Genomic DNA, 23,398 nt, shown 5'->3' with positions numbered 1-23,398 from the left:
ACAGCGCCACACCTGGTCACAGGTTGCATGCAGAATTGCAGCTGAGCCCGATTCTCTGACCCCCATACACCACTCTCCATGCAGTAGTGTGGTGGCACCGGACCCCGGCACTGCGCCAGCACGGAGCCCCAGCCTTCCTATAGCATCAGAAGGCAGGGTAGGGTTCGTGGCCCTTTAATGCCTCGCCAGGAGTCAATATGGCCGCAGAACATTCCCAGCCTCCCATGTTAGCAGTGACTCCGGGAACTACACTTCCCAGCATTCCACCACAGCCCCCTTCGGGCCAGAACAGACGCTTCAATAGTTCTCCACACATAAACGCCCCGCTAACACCCCGGGAGCTCCGTGTCCATAGCCCGGGCTCACACTGACTGCACAGCTGCCCGTGAGTGACATCCGCCGCCACAGCTCCGCCCCACTCCGCTTCCTCCGCCGCGGACGCGTCTTCTTCCTTTTCCTCCCTCCTGTGTGTATGCTGCTGCTTCCGCCGCCGTTGTGAAAAAAGAGGAGGAAGCGACATTAACCTGAAAGAAAAAATAATCCGGGACAAATGCCTCGAGGCCGACCCCCGAAACCACGGGCCTGGGATAGATCAGGCTCAGGTAAAAAAATACAACGTGCGTGGGCATGGAGTACGGCGACGGCTGCGAGAAGGAGAGGCCCGCCATACGTAGTGTTACTGCTGTGTACAGGCGCGTATATAGTCCCCGGATATGGTGGCGAGGCCGCGCTGTGAGTGTGAGACGCCCGGAACAGGGCGGAATGATACGGGAGTGGACGCAGCACCCGAACTAGAGGCTGCGGCAGAGATGAGGCAGGAGCAGTGCGCGGCTGTAGTAGTGTGCGGCTGCCGCTCATACTGTGCTGTGAGGCGCCTCATCTACTGTGCAGTGTGACGTCACTGGCGGGGTCCTCTGCACCCCCAGGCGACAAGGTGTATAATGTAAAGCACACGCTATTATTGCTGAATATATCACGTCAGTCTCTACAGTGGGGCTGAAGTCAGTACTTGCTGCTCGCGCACTGCACATAAGCCGCTTATAAGGCGTTGCCATTGGTTACAGACTGTCCCATATCGGTGGTACGCAGATTAGTGGTGGTCTCAGTGCGCACCTTGTTCATTGTCATATGCTATGAAGGAATCGGCTGCGGAAACCTTCCTGTAGCCAATCAGAAGTCTGGCGTGTTATATCTGGTGATTACACCGAATGGCACAAACCGTGTTGGTGTAATAGACAAGAAGGGAATGTATGCCTGTATGTGTCAGCAGGCTCGGACTGGCCCACCGGAGAACAGGAGAATCCTCCGGTGGGCCTCCACTCTCTTATATGAGCAGTAATAGGCACTATGCACATGAATTACTATACAGACAGGCGGCATCTTATTCATTTACCCATCTACCCAGTTCATGTATAAATTTGTGGTGGAGGACAATGTCACTTGCATGTAGCTGAAAAGTGGGGCCTGGAGTTATTTACTGGTGGGCCCTTGGCATCCCAGTCCAACACTGTGTGTCTGTCTCATATGAGGGTGATGGCATTCTCGTTCACAGGGGCCCACCAGAGGATTCTCCTGTTCTCCATTGGTCCAGACCAAGCCTGCTGATACCGTGTCTGTCTCATATTAGAGTGGTGGCCCACCGGAGGATTTTCCAGTGGTCCGATCCAAGCCTGCTGATACCGTGTCTGTCTCATATTAGAGTGGTGGCCCACCGGAGGATTCTCCTGTTCTCCAGTGGTCCGGTTCAAGCCTGCTGATACTGTGTGTCTGTCGATGGCGGGCAGAGAAGCATGGGCCCACTACTTATGAGTCCTCTCTATTCTTATACAGTACCAGGCATAGTTTTTTTTATAAATGATTCTTTAGGGATGCTAAATAATTCTTTGTTAATAGCATTCAGCTATAACTAGGAGCGTTATTAATTAAAGGGTAGGATGTATAGAGCCAAACCCCTTGTCTCCACTTCCCGTGGCGCGTTTGGCTGGCTTTACTCCAATGTGTGCTTGGGGTTTTCATATGGTATTTTAATTTAGACTAGCTGAAGAGCCCGGCGCTGCCCGGGCATAGTAACTAACTGTGGTTAGTTATAACAAATTATAGTTATCCTCCATCCCATAGTCCCATGCCCATATACCCATCATACATATCCACCATCCCATAGGCCGTGCCCATATACCCATCATACATATCCACCATCCCATAGGCCATGCCCATATACCCATCATACATATCCACCATCCCATAGTCGAGTGCCCATATACCCATCACATATCCTTCATCTCATAGCCCCAGGCCCATATACCCATCATACATATCCTCCATCCCATAGTCCTGTGCCCATATACCCATCATACATATCCGCCATCCCATAGTCCCGTGGCCATATACCCATCATACATATCCGCCATCCCATAGTCCCGTGCCCATATACCTGTCATACATATCCTCCATCCCATAGTCCAGTGCCCATATACCTATCACATATCCTCCATCCCATAGTCCCGTGCCCATATACCCATCATACATATCCACCATCCCATAGGCCGTGCCCATATACCCATCATACATATCCACCATCCCATAGGCCGTGCCCATATACCCATCATACATATCCACCATCCCATAGTCGAGTGCCCATATACCCATCACATATCCTTCATCTCATAGCCCCAGGCCCATATACCCATCATACATATCCTCCATTCCATAGTCCTGTGCCCATATACCCATCATACATATCTGCCATCCCATAGTCCCGTGCCCATATACCCATCATACATATCCGCCATCCCATAGTCCAGTGCCCATATACCCATCACATATCCTCCATCCCATAGTCCCGTGCCCATATACCCATTATAACATCATCATCACCATGGCAACCGTTATGACATAACCGTCACCATTGCAACGTATTAAGACATCATTGTCACCATGACAACCATTGTGACAGCATCTTTGCCATTGCAACCTATTATGACATTAGCGTCGCCATGGCAACCATTATGACATCATAATGAGGGGCGTGGCTTGCAACCTATGATGACATCAGTGTCGCCATGGCAACCATTATGACATCATAATGAGGGGCGGGGCTTGATACACCCACTATTTCCCTTATTATGTAGATAGGGGCAAAATTGTTTGGTGAGTTGGAACATGCGGGGTTAAAATTTCACCTCACAACATAACCTATGACGCTCTCGGGATCCAGACGTGTGACTGTGCCAAATTTTGTGGCTGTAGCTGCGACGGTGCGGATGCCAATCCCGGACACACACACCCACATTGAGCTTTATATATTAGATTTAACATTTTGGGTCCAAATCATCAAGAGATGAGTTGGAGCCAGACATCAATGATACATGAAGTGATGTATGCCTATTCCGTTCTCAGCTAAATGCACGGGGTTCATATAGCTTATACGGGTAGCTAAACCGCTATACCGGGGGTTCAATAAGAAGACTGTAAGTTGAATCTGTGTTTATTGAACGCGATGGTATATAGATGTACGGTGAAACTACAGATAAGACATAGAATGCAATGAATTAGTATGGATACATAAAAATACATACAGTCATATGTTAAAGTTTGGGCACCCCTATTAATGTTAACCTTTTTTCTTTATAACAATTTTGGTTTTTGCAACAGCTATTTCAGTTTCATATATCTAATAACTGATGGACTCAGTTATATTTCTGGATTCAAATGAGGTTTATTGTACTAACAGAAAATGTGCAATCTGCATTTAAGCAAAATTTGACCGGTGCAAAAGTATGGGCACCTCTACATAAAAGTGACAATAATATTTCGTAGATCCTCCTTTTGCAAAAATAACAGCCTCTAGTCGCTTCCTGTAGCTATTAATGAATTCCTGGATGAAGGTATTTGTGACCATTCCTGTTTACAAAACAATTCCAGTTCAGTTAAGTTTGATGGTCGCCGAGCATGGACAGCCCGCTTCAAATCATCCCACAGATGTTCAATGATATTCAGGTCTGGGGACTGGGATGGCCATTCCAGAACATTGTAATTGTTCCTCTGCATGAATGCCTGAGTAGATTTGGAGCGGTGTTTTGGATCATTGTCTTGCTGAAATATCCATCCCCTGCGTAACTTCAACTTCGTCACTGATTCTTGCACATTATTGTCCAGAATCTGCTGATACTGAGTTGAATCCATGCGACCCTCAACTTTAACAAGATTCCCGGTGCCGGCATTGGCCACAAAGCCCCAAAGCATGATGGAACCTCCACCAAATTTTACTGTGGGTAGCAAGTGTTTTTCTTGGACTGCTGTGTTTTTTAGCCTCCATGCATAACGCCTTTTTGTATGACCAAACAACTCAATCTTTGTTTCATCAGTCCGCAGGACCTTCTTCCAAAATGTAACTGGCTTGTCCAAATGTACTTTTGCAGCCCTCAGGCGACTCTGATGCGAAAGAAGCCGTTTCTGCAAGCACACCACAAACACTCTCCCATACAACTTCTCCTTGTGCAAAGTGCGCTGTATTGTTGACCAATGCACAGTGACACCATCTGCAGCAAAGATGATGCTGCCGGTCTTTGGAGGTGGTCTGTGGATTGTCCTTGACTGTTCTCACCATTCTTCTTCTCTTCCTTTCTGATATTGTTCTTGGCCTGCCACTTCTGGGCTTAACAAGAACTGTACCTGTGTTCTTCCATTTCCTTACTATGTTCCTCACAGTGGAAACTGACAGGTTAAATCTCAGACAACTTTTTGTATCCTTCCCCCTGAAAAGCTATGATGAATAATCTTTGTTTTCAGATCATTTGAGAGTTGTTTTGAGGAGCCCATGATGCCACTCTTCATAGGAGAATCAAATAGGAGAACTACTTGCAAGTGGCCACCTTAAATACCTTTTCTCATGATTTGATACACCTGGCTATGAAGTTCAAAGCTCAGTGAGGTTACAAAACCAATTTAGTGCTTCAGGAAGTCAGTAAAAAGTAGTTAGGAGTGTTCAAATCAAGAAAATGATAAGGGTGCCCATACTTTTGCATCGGTCAAATTTTGTTTAAATGCAGATTGCACATTTTCTGTTAGTACAATAAACCTCATTTGAATCCAGAAATATAACTGAGTCCATCAGTTATTAGATATATGAAACTGAAATAGCTGTTGCAAAAACCAAAATTGTTATAAAGAAAAAAGGTTAACATTAATAGGGGTGCCCAAACTTTAACATATGACTGTATATACACTACCTGCGCTAACAGCTAACAGGGGAGCTGACTAAGGCTGGTTTCACACTTGCGTTTTTTTTCGCGGTATTTTAGCGCTAAATAGCGCATGCGTTTTTTTTTCCTATACTTTGCATGGGATGCGCTTATGTGCGCATACACATGCGTTTGTACGCGTTTTACCGCGCATGCGTTTTTTTGCGGTATGCGCTCGGGCGCACAAAATGCATCCTGTTGCATTTTTTGGTGCGTCCGACTTGCCTCAAAAAAACGCATGCGCGCGCAATGCGTTTTTTTCCAGCAAGACACCCATTATAGTCTATGGGTGCGCATATGTGCGCTTTGGCATAATGTATGCGTTTTTTTGCACATGCGTTTTTTTTTGTTAACCATGGAATTTAGGGGTTTGGGTTAGAGTTAGGGTTAGTTAAGGGGGTTTAGGGTTAGGGTCAGGGTTAGGTTTAGGGTTAGTTAGGGTTTGGGTTAAGTATGGTTTGGTTAAGGGTTAGGGTTAGGTTTAGGGTCAGGGTTAGGGTTAGTTAGGGTTTGGGTTAGGGTTAAGTATGGTTTGGTTAAGGGTTAGGGTCAGGGTTAGGGTCAGGGTTAGGGTCAGGGTTAGGGTTAGTTAGGGTTTAGGGTTAGGGTTAAGTATGGTTTGGTTAAGGGTTAGGGTCAGGGTTAGGGTTAGTAAAGTCATGGTTTGGGTTAGTGTGAGGGGCCACCTAATGTTTGGAAAAAACGCAAACGCGGTAAAAACGCACTAAAAACGCATACAAACGCATAAAAACGCTGCGTTTTTTTCATGCATGCTCATAAAAATGCTTGAAAAAAATGCAGCAGTTGTATGCTTTTGTATGCGTTTTTTCAATGCGTTTTTTTGCGGGAAGAATGCGCTGCAAAAAAAAGCAAGTGTGAAACCAGCCTAAGGAGGGTGATCTAGGACAGAATTAGATGAAAGAGGGTGATTACGTACCGACAATGCTGACACAAGGGGAGGTGGAGAAATGAGATGTCCACATGAAGCAGGCTTGGCAGAAATGGCAGACTGGGCAGAGAAAGGGGGCAGTCTTAGACCATGATGGCTTGCAACTTACCCAGGGTGCATTGGGAATTGGAGGGAATTCAAGAATGAAAATTAAACTAAGGTACAGAATAACACTGCAGTTATATCTTTTGGCCACTAGATGGAGCTAAGGGAACACTAAACATTAAACTGTATGGCAAACTGAGCATTATAACTGAATTTATGTAATGGAAATAAACAGTTAAGAGTCATTATTCATGTCAGAGACAGAACACTCCCCGTCTGGCATTGAACAGATGCCACCATTCTTATCCTTTGAAGACAGCAATAGGACCAGCGCAGTCACTGGTCTGGAGAATGTCTTAGGTCCATCTCCTTTGGCCATCCTCAGTTCGACTTTGCGGACATGGCCATCTTTACTTGGGAACGTAGCAGCAACTAGTCCAAGTGGCCACTGGTTCCGATGAACCTGGCAGTCTTTAACAAGGACGGGGTCACCAATCCGAAGATTAGGCCTGGAAGATGGCCACTTTGTCCGTGGCTGCAAGGTAGACAAATATTGTTTGCGCCACCTGTCCCAGAATGTATTGGCCAGACTTTGTACCTGCCTCCATTGGCACTTGTAGAGGTCATTAGCGTCGAATCCTCCTGGAGGGACACTGGATAGTCCTGTTTTATGGGTTAGAAGAGTAGCTGCAGTCTTTGTATAAAGTGTAGATACCTGAGGGTGGATTTCAGCACCTGAGTCCTCTCTCACAAGTTCAAAGGTGTCTGGACAACGTTCCTCAGTGTACAATGGTTGTGGTCCTGAGAGCCATGTTGTGCTTCCTAGGACTACTTTGCTGTCTGAGTAGAACTTGGCTTGTGTCAGGTCGATATCCATCTCGGATCCGATGAACTCTGCTATCTCGACGGCTAAGACTGCAGCACAAAGTTCTAACCTTGCTATGGTGTGCTCTGGTTGTGGAGCAAATTTGGCTTTCCCCATGACGAATCCAATGTGGCTCTGACATTTGGAGTCCACCGTTTTGAGATAGGCAACAGCAGCAATTGCTTTGACAGAAGCATCTGCAAATACATACAGTCTTTGGCTCTGTATCTCTGTAGACGGCACAGGAGTGTATGGCCTTGGCATATTTATGTTGAAGAGAGCTGCTAAAGAGTTCTTCCATGCTTCCCACTGGGTTCTCTTATCAGGTGGCAGAGGTGCATCACAGTCAGAAGACTCCTTGGTTAAGTTTCTTAGTATGGCTTTACCTTGGATAGTAACAGGAGCTGCAAAACCTAAGGGATCGTACAGGCTGTTGTTGGTAGACAGGACACCTCTGCGTCTGAAATGCTTTTCTTCCTGGCTGACCTGAAAGGTAAAAGTGTCTGACTGTAGATTCCAGAGAAGCCCGAGGCTGCGTTGCATTGGTGTGGGGTCTGACCCCAGGTCCAGGTCTCTGAGACCATTACACAAGTCTTGTGAAGGGAATGCTTTCATGAGTTCTTGGCTGTTTGAAGTTATTTTGTGAAGCCTGAGGTTAGAGCAAGCAAGCATCTCCTGTGCTCTCCTGAGAAGACTGATGGCAGTCTCATTTGAAGGCATGGCTTTTAGACAGTCATCAACATAAAAGTCTTTCTCTATGAATTGTCTGACATCTGACACGTATTCTGTTTCTCCTTCTAGAGCTGACCTTTTGAGTCCATAGATGGCGACTGCAGGAGAAGGGCTATTGCCAAAGATGTGCACTCTCATGCGGTACTCTGTGACTTCTTTAGTAGCATCATTGTCTCTGTACCAGAAGAATCTTAGGAAGTTCCTGTCTCTCTCTCTCACAAGGAAACAATGGAACATTTGCTGGATGTCAGCAATGAAGGAAATGGAATCCTTACGGAAACGCATAAGTACTCCCAGTAGTTTGTTATTGAGATCTGGTCCTGTCAGTAGAACATCATTCAGGGAGACATCATCAAACTTTGCACTGGAGTCGAACACCACTTTAATCTGGCCTGGTTTCTTAGGGTGTTATACTCCAAACATGGGTAGGAACCACCAGCATTCTTCAGAGTCTTTGAGAGTGGGAGCTAGTTCTACATGGCAGTACTCAAATATCTTTGACATGAAGGAGAAGTGATCTCTCATCTCTGGCTTCCTTTGCAGATTATGTTTGAGAGAGGAAACGTTTTAATGCCTGATCTCTGTTGTTTGGTAGACGTGGTCTGTGGGTTATGAAGGGAAGAGGTGCGACCCAGCTGTTGGTCTCATCTTTTACGAGTCCCTTGTCCATTACCTCTAAGAACAACTTATCCTCTACTGACATTGCTACTTGGTTGTCTTGCTTAGTTCTCTGGAAGACTGTGCACACCAGCTGATCCTCATAGCTTCCTGACACCATACTGCTGTCATGAGCAAAGTCTATTAGGTGATATTAGGTATTAGTTGGATGCTGTGTGGTAGTTCCTTGACATGGAACTCGTTGTTGCAAGGTTGAAACAGAGATGAGCACCCTTTCTCCAGTTAGCATGCTTGTCACAGAAGATGGGGCGTGCATGTGTCCCAAGCATACGTTTCCTATTATGACCCATCCTAGGTCTAACTTTTGTGCATAGGGAGCATTGTTGAGTCCATTGATATGACTTCTCACTTTATGAACCTGCAGGATGTCTCTTCCCAAGAGCAGTACTATCTGTGCCTGAGGGTCGAGTTCCGGTATGAGGTGTGCTATGCGTTTTAAGTGAGAATGATGGATTGCCACATCTGGTGTAGGAATTTCAGACCTGTTGTCTGGGATCTGATTACTCTCGATGATTGTAGGTAGTGGCAGGCAGAATTGTCCGTCTAAGGACTCAATTTGGTAGTCGGTGGCTTTCTTGCCCGCTGTTGTCACAGTACCTGCACATGTCTTTAATGAGTAAGGAGTGCTTGGTCCTTTAATGTTGAATAGGTCAAAGAATGTTGATCTGGCCAGGGATCGATTACTTTGATCATCCAAGATAGCATACAGTCTCACAGCTTTGTCTCTATGGCCCTTTGGGTGCACTCTGACGAGGCATATTTTTAAACAAGACCTACTGTCTATTGTCCCTTTACAGACTTCAGTACATTGTGAAGTTATCCCTGGCGTAGCTGCATCAGTGCTCCTTTCCTCCCCGCCATGCTCACTGTCAGCTGGCGTGTTTTGTGCACTCCATGGAGCTGGGCTAGGGTGTAGGGCAGTGTTATGATATGTGGTGCCACATTCTGTGCATTTTACACTGACTTTACAATCCTTGGCGAGATGAGTGGTGGATGAGCAGCACTTGTAGCAGATACCGTTCTTTTTCAGGAAGCTTCTGCGATCCGGCATAGATTTTCCTCTGAAGGCTCTGCATTTCAGGAGAGGATGAGGCTTCTGATGAAGCGGGCACTGCTTGTCAGGTTCTCGTACCTTTGTCTCTGATTGGGATCAGCTAGCAGACCTGTAATTGGAGCTTGGAGAAGAAACATTAGTCTTGTGCACTGCCACAGATGGGTTTGCAGTTGGTGGTGGTGCGGCATATGACGTTGTAAAGTCAAAGCTGGGATCATTTCTGATTGCCGCTTGTTCGTGTATAAAGTCTACAAAAAGGGAGAAGGGATGATATGAAACAGTGTTTGTATTTGTATGTGGAGCCACGTGTAAGCCACCTCTCCTGTAGATTGTAGGGCAACTTTTGGACTATAGGGTTAACACCTTTGACTGTGTCGAGGTATGCAAGTCCCGGTAGGTCACCATCACATTTGGCAATTAGGACCTCTTATAGCAGGTCACCTAGCTCTCTAAGTTTTGGGAGACCTTTGTTAGATATTTTAGGAAAGTCATCGATTCTTTTGAACAAGGCTCTCTCAATTACCTCTGCAGAGCCGTAACACTCATCTAGCCTCTTCCAGATCTCTTTAAAGCCTATTTGAGGGTGGTTTATATTAATGTCTCTGATCCTCACTGCGTGTTTGACTGACTCTTCTCCCAGGTATTTGACTAAAAGGTCTGTCCCTTCCTTGTTTTTTAACCCCAAGTCTCTGGTAACATTTTGGAAGGAAGCTTTCCAAGCTCTGTAACCTTGAGCGTGGAGTTTCATGAGTCCATTGGCAACTAGATCCTAGCAAGTTCTGATGTGAACCGGTTGTCAGCAAAGTATACTGGTGATGGGTCACCCTGATAGTGATGTGAGGTGCGTTCATACCTGTTAGTATCCTCAGGGTGGCGCCAGCCGGTGTCATCTTGCTTCGGTCTGACATGCGGTGTGTCCGCAAGGTGATTCACGTTGGTTACTTGGTGAGGGGCAAGGAAGACAGGAGAGATGCTTTGCTTCACATTTTCCTGGAGCTGAGCCTCATGATGACTCTCACTCGTTTCACTGGATGTGTCGTGATCTTGGTTATAGTTTGGATCAGGAAGTTCATTAACATATTGAGATGTGCGTTGTGGCAAATCTTGCAGCTGCAACTTCAGACTTGATGCACTGCTGCGACTATGCAGCTCTGGGTTGTGTGCGGCTTCCAGTGCTTCTGCCTCTGCCAGTGCTGCAGCCGCTTCCTTTTTTGCAGCTAGGCTCTCTAAGGCGGCATCCACTCATGCCTTCTCTAACTGCATCTTTCTCTCTTGCTCATCTCTCTCTTAGCGTGACCTTCTCTCTTGGTCTTCTAGGCGTGCTTTCACTAATTTAAGTTCCATCTCTTCTGAGACAAAGCTTGCGCGCATTTTGGCGGCTTCCGCATTTGCGCGGGCAATAGCGACCGCGCTGCTGATGGATACAGTTTTTGAGAAGACGGATGTAGCAGATTTTGTCCTGTGTGATTTGTGGGACATGGTGTCTTGGGAGAAACGCTTGGCTGTGCAGAGATTGCTGTAGCTGTATTAGTCTCTGTGTAGCCGGTGACTTGAATCTCCCTAGATGAATTTCTGCAGCATCACTAGTTTCTGCAAGCTGGATGAAGGGTGTCTTTTCCCTGGATTGCGCTGTGTAACTGGCCTCTGCAGGATGGAAGGTTGTTCTCTCTGTATTCCCACTTGCTGGAGAGCCATCATTTCACTATTCCGTCCTCAGCTAAATGCACGGGGTTCATATAGCTTATACGGGTAGCTAAACCGCTATACCGGGGGTCCAATAAGAAGACTGTAGATTGAATCTGTGTTTATTGAACGCGATGGTATATAGATGTACGGTGAAACTACAAATAAGTCATGGAATGCAATGAATCAGTATGGATACATAAAAATACATATATACATATAGACTACCTCCCCTAACAGCTAACAGGGGAGCTGACTAAGGAGGGTGATCTAGGACAGAATTAGATGAAAGAGGGTGATTACGTACCGACGATGCTGACACAAGGGGAGGTGGAGAAATGAGATGTCCACATGAAGCAGGCTTGGCAGAAATGGCAGACTGGGCAGAGAAAGGGGGCAGTCTTAGACCATGATACCTTGCAACTTACCCAGGGGGGTGCATTGGGAATTGGAGGGAATTCAAGAATGAAAATGAAACTAAGGTACATAATAACACTGCAGTTATATCTTTTGGCCACTAGATGGAGCTAAGGGAACACTAAACATTAAACTGTATGGCAAACTGAGCATTATAACTGAATTTATGTAATGGAAATAAACAGTTAAGAGCCATTATTCGTGTCGGAGACAGAACAACGCCTCTTCATAAGTCAGGAGCGCCCGATGAGTGGCATGCTCTCTGTGTGTGCCTCGTAATGAATTTGATGCTCTGAGGTCGTCATGCTGTTCCTCGCTAGCACCTCCCATTTAGGCGGAGCTGGAGAAAATGGCCCAAGGTCGCAAACTTTAGGCACTTTGAGTTGTTCCTAAATTTTGCGACTTTTTAATGTCTAGTCAGCACCTGATCACATGTATATAACTCAAATACTTATGGTCTCGTGCCTGGCACCAGAGAATCTTTACACTTCACGGTGTGTGCAGTGTAAGGATTCACAAGTCTGCAGCCACATAGTGAAAAATGAGGATGAATGAACTCATGGAGATCAACATCCAACACTGCGGAGACACCATCACATGTTTCTCAACGTAATGATTCTAGGGCAATGCCCCCATCCCTTATGGGAAATATATAAATATATGCAAAACACAAGCCGCGGAGACACCATCACATGTTTCTCAACGCAAGCAATGACTAGCCAGGTCTTTCCCCGGGAGGGAACAACCACGGGAATGGCAGTCTCCAATGAAGGAAACCACCTATGCCAAAACATGGTATCCATCCACAGACAGCTGTTTCGGGCTATTGCCCCTCATCAGTGTGGAGTAGGAAACTGGCCAGTAGGAGCAATGCCTAGTAGAAGACTGTGCAAAACACAAGCCGCGGAGACACCATCACATGTTTCTCAACGCAGTGGTTGTTCCCTCCCGGGGAAAGACCTGGCTAGTCATTGCTTGCGTTGAGAAACATGTGATGGTGTCTCCGCTGCTGGTGTTTTGCATATATTTACATATTTCCCATAAGGGTGGGGGCATTGCCCTAGAATCACTGCGTTGAGAAACATGCGATGGTGTCTCCGCAGTGTTGGATGTTGATCTCCATGAGTTCATTCATCCTCATTTTTCACAGTCTTCTACTAGGCATTGCTCCTACTGGCCAGTTTCCTACTCCACACTGATGAGGGGCAATACCCCGAAACAGCTGTCTGTGGATGGATACCATGTTTTGGCATAGGTGGTTTCCTTCATTGGAGACTGCCCTTCCCGTGGTTGTTCCCTCCTGGGGAAAGACCTGGCTAGTCATTGCTTGCGTTGAGAAACATGTGATGGTGTCTCCGCGGCTTGTGTTTTGCATATATTTGCAGCCACATAGTGACCGCAGATTTGTAGCCTAATTGTCACGAACCTCCTGCACATTGGGGTGTCTCTTTATGTATCTGGCGAAGACAGCGATCCACCCAGATAGCCAGAGATGAGGCCACCTCAAGGGATCCTGGAGTCTCATATAGGGCTAAGGCATCCTTCACCCTTGCTAATAGCCTTTCATAGAACTGGGTACAGAGTGCGGGGTCGTAGCCCTTAGTGTCAGTGGACCACCTCTGAAACTCAGCAATAGTCCTCCGTCGTCCAGTCTCTCTACTGAAGCTGACATAGTGTGGACTCAGCCACGGAGATGCAGTTGGGGTCATCTTATATATGACCCAGTGCCAGAAAATATTCCTCCACCGTCGGGAGAGCGAATGCCCATGCTTGAAGGAGAGAGATTATTATTCCTACCTGTTGCTCCTCCATACCTGAGGAACAAGGAAGGTAGCCTATAGTATAGTTTGCAGGCCTCCCTGAAAACAAGAAGCTTGTCACTCTCCCCAGAGAACCTGTCAGACAAAGTAATTTTGGGCTCCACTAAGGGTTGCCTGGGAGTCACGGTCCCTAAACCTGATGTTTTACGGTGCTGTAAAACGACAGTGTGTTGATCTGCCACCTCAAGGCTGAGCTGCTGGAGTTGCCCTGTCAGAGCAGTGATAGGATCCATAATGGATCAAAAAACGGTTTCGGTCAGATCTAATGTCACAACTCTGTTGTCTTTGTGTCCATCAACCAGGGGCTCCTTCCCTTTCCCTAACTCTAGGGGTGCCTTAGCTTGCTCTGTTTGATGGTGAAGATGCCGGGGCCACGTACCTTGCCTTAGCTCCTGAATCCCTCCTCAGTCTGTACCCTTCCCCCACTCAGGGAAGAGGGAAGTAGAAGTGTACTATAATAAACCAACCAGACTTACAAGGTAATACGAAAAAAGGACAAAGGAAAATACCACTCATACAAATATACACACAAACAACAGAGGTAAACACTGGGGAGTGGAGGATGGAGTTAAACCAAAGTAGGAGAAGAAAGGGAATTATCACACACTCAAAACCTAGCAACAGTCACAGATTAATCCAACAAAAGCCTTCTCCAATAACCAACAACAACCTCCAGCCATGCAGCATAAGCTTGCTCTGACATTGATTGCTAACCAGAACCCAGATTACACTGCGTTCCAAATTATTATGCAAATTGGATTTAAGTGTCATAAAGATGTAATTTTTTGTTTTTCAAATAAACTCATAGATGGTATTGTGTATCAGGGCTCTTTGGATCACTGAACTCAATCTCAAACGCCTGTGATAATTAGTTTACCAGGTGAGCCCAATTAAAGGAAAACTACTTAAGAATGATGTTCCACATTATTAAGCAGGGCACAGGTTTCAAGGAATTTAGGAAAGAAAAAGGATCTCTCTGCTGCTGAAAAGCATCAAATAGTGCAATGCCTTGGTCAAGACATGAAAACATTAGACATTTCCCCAAAACTGAAATGTGATCATCGTACTGTTAAGAGATTTGTGGCTGATTCTGAACACAGACATGTTTGTGCTGATAAAGGCAGAATGAGAAAGGTTTCTGCCAGGCAAGTTCATCGGATTAAGAGAACGGCTGCTAAAAAGCCATTACAAACCAGCAAACAGATATTTAAAGCTGCTGGTGCCTCTGGAGTCCCTCGAACCTCAAGGTGTAGGATCCTTCAAAGGCTTGCTATGGTGCATAAACCTACTATTCAGCCACCCCTAAACAGTGTTCACAAGCAGAAATGGTTGCAGTGGCCCCAGACATACATGAAGACTAATTTTCAAACAGTCTTGTTTACTGATGAGTGTCGAGCAACCCTGGATGGTCCAGATGGATGGAGTAGTGGATGGTTGGTGGATGGCCACCATGTCCTAACAAGGCTTCGACGTCTGCAAGGAGGTGGAGGAGTCATGTTTTGGGCCAGAATCATGGGAAAACAGCTGGTAGGGCTCTTTAAGGTTCCTGAAGGTGTGAAAATGACCTCTGCAAAGTATATAGAGTTTCTGACTGACAGCTATCTTCCATGGTATAGAAAGCAGAAACGTGCCTTCAGGAGCAAAATCCTCTTCATGCATGACAATGCACCATGTCATGCTGCAAAGAATACCTCTGAGTCATTGACTGCTATGGGCATAAAAGGAGATAAACTCATAGTGTGGCCACCATCTTCCCCTGACCTCAACCCTATAGAGAACCTTTGGAGTATCATCAAGCAAAAGATCTATGAGGGTGGGAGGCAGTTCACATCAAAACAGCAGCTCTGGGAGGCTATTCCGACTTCATGCAAAGAAATACAAGCAGAAACTCTCCAAAAACTCACAATTTCAATGGATGCAAGAATTGTGAAGGTGATATCAAAGAGGGGTTCCTATGTTAACATGTAACTGGGCCTGTTAGGATGTTTTGGAGTTAAATAGCTTTTTTGTTCAGTGAATCTGACCTCCTAATGCTGCAAATTCCACAAATGAGCATTTTCAGTTCTTTAAAACAAACCATATGTTTAGAAATTCTACTGTGCCTAATAATTTGGAACAGTGCAATTTGAGTTTTTATTCATTTTAGAGATTACACTGTTATCATTGGGAGGTTTCTTCACTAAAATTTGATGCAGACTCTAACGGGTGATGACTTTAATTAGACTGACTGTCATTTGTACCGACTATTTAGGAAAATCATAGAAAAATATAATTTGCATAATAATTTGGAACACAGTGTATATAGGGGATGGGAGTAGCTAACAGTGCACAGCTGAGAACCTTAACACAGGAAAGCTTACAGGAGCTCTCAACTGAGCAGATTAACCGCTGCACTGCTATAAGAATTTTAATATAAAGGTGAAGTGCTGTTTAATCAATGCAGGAGTAGGAGAAATCAGATGCTATGGTCTTCTGGATACTCTCTGTCACGCAAACCTGTGACACTAATGGTGGACAACCCCTCTAGATAGACTCTGTCTACAAATTTTTGCTATGGAATCTTAGCAGCATCATGTAGAGACAGAGAGCCTGATTCCAATTATATCACTTACTAGACTGCTTGGTGCAGTTTTGATAAAGTTCCTCTTTTTCCTTATGTAGATGTAGCAGGGCTAAGCCTTTCTGCTCTGTGTATAACCACAACCTCACCCATGATTGGCAGCTTCCTTTGTACACTGTACATTGTAAGTGAGCTGCTAATCAGTGATGTGGGCGGGGTTACACTGATTAGCCTGACCTGCTAGATGTAGTCCTCTAATAATGATCTGCTGATAAAATAAAACACTCATTATATTGAAGCTACAACACACAGTATAAGTGACGCACCACTTACATCAAGCTTTATGCTCCTGTATTATGCTGCTTTCAGGATCAGGAACAGACATATCATTGGGGTAACCTGTGCAGCCTTAGGCCTGTTTCACACTTCAGTTATTTGACATCAAAATCCGCCGTTTTTATAAAAAAAACGGATCCGCCATTTTTTGGCGGATCCGTTTTATCCCCATAGACTTGCATTAGCGGCGTATTTTGACTGATGGTCGTCCGTTGCATCCATTTTTATGAAGGATCCGTTTGAATTTTAGCGTCCGCCGGCTGGAGTAGACGGACAATGTAACTTTTTTTCCAGCGGCGGACCGCTATTTTAAACTACCCGGAAGATTTTCTCTCTCTCTCTGAAAACAGATTGCCTTCAAGTATATTCAATAAGTATAGATCTACCTTGATCCACAGTCCCTATCCTCCAGATATTATGATGCTCTTCGCGCAGTACGGTGCACCACTGTCATGCACAGCGTGGGAAAGACTAAGTGCAGCACAAAGGGATGAGGGGAAGGAAGCCCAGTCACTAGGGAAAGGGTGAGTGGAGACCCTTAGGCATATCTAATAACACCCTACTTCTCCTACCGTCCCTAAATTGGTTCCTCACCAATTGCCAAGCAGGAAACCTAAGCTCTGTATCTCCCTAGAGCTAAACCCTGGATAGAGAGAGAGTGTAATGAGCACGGGTCAGTCTCCACTGTAAACTAAAGACAAAAAAGTAGACAGACAAGGGGAATGAACTTAGCTTGAGCAGACTCAGAGAGGTAACACCAAGCATCCTCATACAGCTCCAGAGAGGAAGTTAGCCAACTGCTATAGCTCCAAGCGTTTGCAAGGGAAAAATGTGAATACCACCGGCGACTCTCTGCAGTAGACTGGGGATATATAAACCCCCATGTCAAGGTGTGTCAACTAGAGCCGGAGGGAGGTTGCCACTGGGTCCAAGAGTCAGAAGGATTAAAAGAAGGTGTCTGCAATGCCAAACGCAGAGACCTTCTGCAGCCAGATGCAGAGCGACAGTCTGTTGCATCTGACTCACTCGTGACATCCTCAGGCGGTACGGCCCTCCACACGCAATGCAACACGCCACCCGCAGTGCGACGCTCCACAGCTTCCCTCCACAAGTACTCGCTGACAAAAAAAATAAAAGCTACTCGCCTAGCCTTGTTCTCTGACGTGTTCCTCTGCTCTTTGCAGCTTGTAGACAGAGGTTTGCGCAGCAGTTTCGATCTAGTAACATCATTACACTGAGACTCAGGTGCACAGGCTGAATGGTGGGATAAAGAGCCAACTCCCTCCTGTTTTACTATTGTATTCATCTGTATATCATTGAAGTGAAGAAGCTGGGCAGAGGGGCGGCCATGTAGTGCAGTACACGAGTTTTACTAACTTTCATGACTGGACAGAATCAGCCAAAGGGCCAGATGTGGTCTATGGACTATAGGATGCCGCGATCTGATCTAAAGCATTTAAATATGACAATTTCCCAAACATCAGAAGGAATTAGATGAGGGACTATGTCTTAAAGGAGTTTTCCACTTTTAGAAATTGAAACCCAAATGTTGCCTACGTAAAATACAATCAGCTAGTACTCACATTCTCCAGGTTCAGCATCAGCGTTCTGCCACTGCTACCAGGGCTGTGGAGTCGGAGTCGGTGCTCATTTTGGTGGAGTCAGAGTTGGAGTCGGTATAAAATGGACCGACTCCGACTCCTAAAATATATAATAAATTGGGTACAGTAAATCAATGCAGGATGTGCTGAATATTTTTTCATAGGAATTTGGGAAAGTTATGAAATGTCCTATAAATGGCTGCTATATTCCTGATCTAAGGCTACATTCACACACAGCGTTTTTCCTGTGTTTTTTGAGGATACGTTTTTCAGCTGCAAAAGCCTATCAGCTTTTTAAAAAACTGCGTCACCTGAAAGGTTTTTGAGCTCATAGCTAATGTTTTCAATAGCAAAAGTAGATTAGAAATCTGCTCTATCTATCCATTTATCCATATCTGTCTGTCCATATCGTATCTGTACCAAAAAGAATGAAAACCGGGTAGTACACAGACTAACACTCCTTTTTTTTATCACCAGTCAGGTACACCTCATAGCTGCCCAAAAGGACGCCCAGGACAGGTATTGCTCGTCTTCAGTAACACATCAACATCAATTGATAGTTGGAATAAATAGACTGCATTCATCTCCACCACATCCTTCTTAAGGTGCAGGCTTTATTTTCAAGTGTAGGGGTGTGCAGCATGAGGTTCTGCAGCAGCTGAGGTGTGCAGTATGAGGTTCTGCCCCCCCCCAGGTTTGATCCTGGCTACGCCCATGGTGTGAATGTAGCCTGAGGATCTAGGTTTTGTCTAAGCTGAGATATATATATATATATATATATACACAGTACAGACCAAAAGTTTGGACACACCTCATTCAAAGAGTTTTCTTTATTTTCATTACTATGAAAATTGTAGATTCACTCTGAAGTCATCAAAACTATGAATTAACACATGTGGAATTATATAATTAGCAAAAAAGTGTGAAACAACTGAAAATACTGTATGTCTTATTCTAAGTTCTTCAAAGTAGCCACCTTTTGCTTGATTACTGCTTTGCACACTCTTGGCATTCTCTTGATGAGCTTCAAGAGGTAGTCACCGGAAATGGTTTTCACTGCACAGGTGTGCCCTGTCAGGTTCAATAAGTGGGATTTCTTGCCTTATAATTGGGGTTGGGACCATCAGTTGTGTTGTGCAGAAGTCTGGTGGATGCACAGCTGATAGTCCTACTGAATAGACTGTTAGAATTTGTACCAAGAGTCACCTCTGCTGCGGAGGATAAGTTCATCCGAGTCACCAGCCTCAGAAATCGCAGGTTAACAGCTCAGATTAGAGACCAGGTCAATGCACAGAGTTCTAGCAGCAGACACATCTCTACAACAACTGTTAAGAGGAGACTTTGTGCAGCAGGCCTTCATGGTGTAATAGCTGCTAGGAAACCACTGCTAAGGACAGGCAACAAGCAGAAGAGACTTGTTTGGGTTAAAGAACACAAGGAATGGACATTAGACCAGTAGAAATCTGTGCTTTGGTCTGATGAGTCCAAATTTGAGATCTTTGTTTCCAACCACCGTGTCTTTGTGCGACGCATAAAAGGTGAACGAATGGACTCTACATGCCTGGTTCCCACCGTGAAGCATGAGGGAGGAGGTGTGATGGTGTGGGGGTGCTTTGCTGGTGACACTGTTGGGGATTTATTCAAAATTGAAGGCATACTGAACCAGCATGGCTACCACAGCATGTTGCAGCGGCATGCTATTCCATCTGGTTTGCGTTTAGTTGGACCATCATTTATTTTTCAACAGAACAATGACCCCAAACACACCTCCAGGCTGTGTAAGGGCTATTTGACCAAGAAGGAGAGTGATGGGGTGCTACACCAGATGACCTGGCCTCCACAGTCACCAGACCTGAACCCTATGGAGATGGTTTGGGGTGAGCTGGACCGCAGAGTGATGGCAAAAGGGCCAACAAGTGCTAAGCATCTCTGGGAACTCCTTCAAGACTGTTGGAAGACCATTTCCGGTGATTACCTCTTGAAGCTCATCAAGAGAATGCCAAGAGTGTGCAAAGCAGTAACCAAAGCAAAAGGTGGCTTCTTTGAAGAACCTAGAATATAAGACATATTTTCAGTTGTTTCACACTTTTTGTTAATTATATAATTCCACATGTGCTAATTCATAGTTTTGATGCCTTCAGAATGAATCCACAATTTTCATAGTCATGAAATAAAAGAAAACTCTTTTAATGAGAAGGTGTGTCCAAACTTTTGGTCTGTACTGTATATATGTAATCGATATTACATAGTGTATTACATATTTACAATTTATTACAGTTTTTTGTGTTCTAAAGTTGTATTCCAATAAATATATATTCTGTTCTATCTAAATATCTTGATTATTGGATCATAAAAATGATTAAATGTCTGATGTTCACATTGTACTACAATAAATTTTTCACTTAAATATAAGCAATATGTGTGGGAGTCGGAGTCGTGGAGTCCGGAGTTGGAGTCTGTGTAAGGGGAATTGAGGAGTCGAAGTAGCAGGTTTGGCGTACCGACTCCACAGCCCTGGCTGCTACCGCGATCGAGTCGCTTCCTCAGTGATTGGCTGCAGCTGTAATGTAAGCTATTGACGTGATGCTGTCGCTGCAGCCAAACACAGACCTTAGCAGCTGCGGAGAATCTTTGCTGGACTCAGTTAGGGTGAGCATTATCAGATTTCTTATTTGAGATGCTGGGCAACTTTTCAAAAAGTGGAAAACCCCTTTAAATACATTCTGTGAAGGGCTGAGCACTAGAGCCAACAGTAATTGCAGAAAATCTACCGTACATTGGTCTAAAGTCTCTGATTCCTGTTGTATAGTTTTTTATTGGAAGTAATTGCTATTTCCATGTCAGTGCACAATAATGTGACCTATGATACATTAGAATAATCTGACCTTCTCTTTTCTTCTACACTTTCTGTACAAACTACAGACGGGGTTTCGCCAGCGAACGCAGAGAATCCCACCTACCCGTACCATGGCTCAGCCCATAAGTGTGATATCTGCATGCTGACTTTCAATAAGGAAACCCAATATCAGAAACACATGCGAGATCATGAGCGGAATGATAAGGTAAGGAGGCCATTACCAGTAAGGCTATTGAAAACCACTTGATGACACATTGCTGAAATAGCTAATGGCAAACCCCTAATAAAATGTTGCCATACCTGATTCTCGCAGTACTCTGAGATTATACCCTTCATTTACCCTGACACTTGCGCTCTAGAGAATCCACACGCTGTAACGGTCAAGTGACATGTGATGACCCGCTACTCAAATCACCTGACCCCTGCAGCCAATCACAGGCCGAAGTGGTCTGGCAGCTGATTGAATGGTATCGGAGTGAGCTTTGTTGGATCCATCCCCTGTGAAACTTTGATTTTGGCCCAGACAACCCCTTTAGTACAATGATGCTGTATTGTTTGAGACTATATATTTTAGTGGTATTTAACCCATTAGAGAAGAGGCAATTTTTTCTTTTTTTTTTTTTTTTTTTTCTTAAATGCTTTTGTGTTTTCCTCTCCTTTGCCAAAACCTTTTTTCTACTTTTCTATTGACATAGCTGTATGGATGCTTGCCTTTTGTGGGAGTGAGTTCTAGTTTTCAATGACACCATTAATTTTCCATATAATGTACTGAAACATTGGCAAAAAAATTCCAAGTGGGGTGACTTGGTGAAAAAACAAATTTCAACATTTGATAGTGCTATGTCTTTGAGTTTCATTTTGTGATTAGGAAAAAAAACTGGCAGCCTAACTTCAGGTGAGTACAATACTAAACTTATAAGACTTTTTTTTATAGTCTAGTGGTTAAAAAAAAAATCAGAACTTTGTAAAAATAAAAAAAATGAGGTTTTGTGTCACTTTTTTAACACGAACAAAGGCCACCATACACATTAGACTAAAGTTGGCTGTGTGGTGGGATTGACTGACGGTCTAATGTGTATGGTGGTCTCCTGAATCTTCCCCATTAGATGATGTTGGGGGAGAGAGAGGTCCGGCACATTGGATTTCTGATGGACTATCCTTTTTTTCTCTCCAAGAAATAAGCTCCTGTCAGAGGAGTCTGAGAACACAGGAGCACTCAGCCGAGCTAAGTGTTCTTGTGTATGGGGTAGTTTGCATAGATGACTGACAGTCAATCGGCAAATGGCTATTTCATGTGTTGGGGAAGGGAGGGGTTAAAGGAATTGTCCACCAATAGGACAAGCACTTCTTGATCTAAATGTTTGGCCCCGATGAGATAAAAAAGTTTATACTCCCCTCCTGTGACGGCACCGTTCCAGCGGTTGTTGTGACATGTGAGCCCAGAACCCAATCAGCGCTGGCGTCACTGTCCCTGCCTTCATACTGTTAATTATTTAACAGAAGGTAAGAGATCAACCACAGCCCTCATTTCCTGTTAATTACTTAACCGTATGAAGGCGGGGACAGTGACGCCAGCGCTGATTGGGCGCTGGGCTCACATGTCACAACAACCACACCAGAGCCCGGAGAGATCGAGTGCTGACACCACTGGAATGGCGCTGACGCAGGTGGGGAGTATAAACTTTTTCATTTAATTGGGGCTAAGCGATGGGTATGAGAAGGGGTTATCCAAGTAGTGGACAACTTCAACTTTTTTATTCTTCTGTCGATGAACTTGTGTAAGGGCTTATCTTTTGCATATCACACTGTTGTTTTATTGGTACTAGTTTGGTTTACATATGACATTTTGATCTTTTTTTTGTGTTTTTTTTGCTATTTTTGTGAAAATTACAATTCTAACCATTTCTTTTTTCTTTTAGTCTACGGCATACAACATATGAGAAATATTTTATTAGTTCTGGCAATGATGTGCATAGAAATATAAAATGTTACTTTTTTATTCTTTACATTTTGCTATGTCCATTAAAAAAAAACACTTTTTAATGTCAGTTTTTAATAGTCCTCATAGGGTACTTGAACCAGTAATCACTTGATTTCCTATGCAGCACACTACAATAATTTAGTATTGCACTGTATTGTGAAACTGACCATCTCCTATGATGCACAGTTACAGGCTGGGCTCTGTAGGAGATCTCAATGCCAGACATAGGACTTTGAGGAGGTACCCAGCTGCCATGGCAACCAATCTGCATTCTACAACCGTGTTAATCGGGGTGTTGATGACTGTCAGAAGTGTTTGCCATCTTGAAGCTTGCTGCCCCTGTCTTTCTTGACAGCGAGAGTTGAGGCTAAACTGATGCAACTGGAGCTAGCTCTTTTTGCATCAGGTACTGTCAGGTCCCAGCTCTATTACACAACTGGCACTTGTGCTGCAGGGAGCAGGCTCAGCTCCTGAGTCTGCTCCATACAGTGATAATACATGGTTGCCATTAAGGGATGTTTGTCATTTCAGGAATTTTTTCAGAATGCTGTGTGTGCATGAGGAACAACACTAATTCTGG

At 44.7% G+C, this 23,398-nt stretch overlaps 1 protein-coding gene across 3 annotated transcripts in view; it reads left to right on the top strand.

The window, feature by feature from the left end:
- The first annotated feature begins 274 nt into the window (after positions 1-274).
- The window catches only part of ZNF236 (zinc finger protein 236), a 235,408-nt gene continuing 212,284 nt past the window's right edge, over positions 275-23,398 (top strand). For 2 of the 3 annotated variants that reach the window (XM_073566490.1, XM_073566480.1), the window contains exons 1-2: positions 276-602; positions 20,903-21,042. In XM_073566490.1, the coding sequence (XP_073422591.1) occupies positions 551-602; positions 20,903-21,042 (192 nt within the window). In that variant the 5' untranslated portion in view covers positions 276-550. Of the gene's footprint in view, positions 603-20,902; positions 21,043-23,398 lie in introns of all 3 variants that reach the window. The other variant, XM_073566497.1, reaches the window with a different exon arrangement.

The sequence above is a fragment of the Dendrobates tinctorius genome, unplaced genomic scaffold (genome assembly GCF_039654945.1).
Source record: "Dendrobates tinctorius isolate UK_male_01 unplaced genomic scaffold, ASM3965494v1 ptg000004l, whole genome shotgun sequence".
NCBI lineage: Eukaryota > Metazoa > Chordata > Amphibia > Anura > Dendrobatidae > Dendrobates > Dendrobates tinctorius.
The sequence above is the reverse complement of the archived record's forward strand: the minus strand, read 5'-3'. Positions and strand labels throughout refer to the sequence as shown.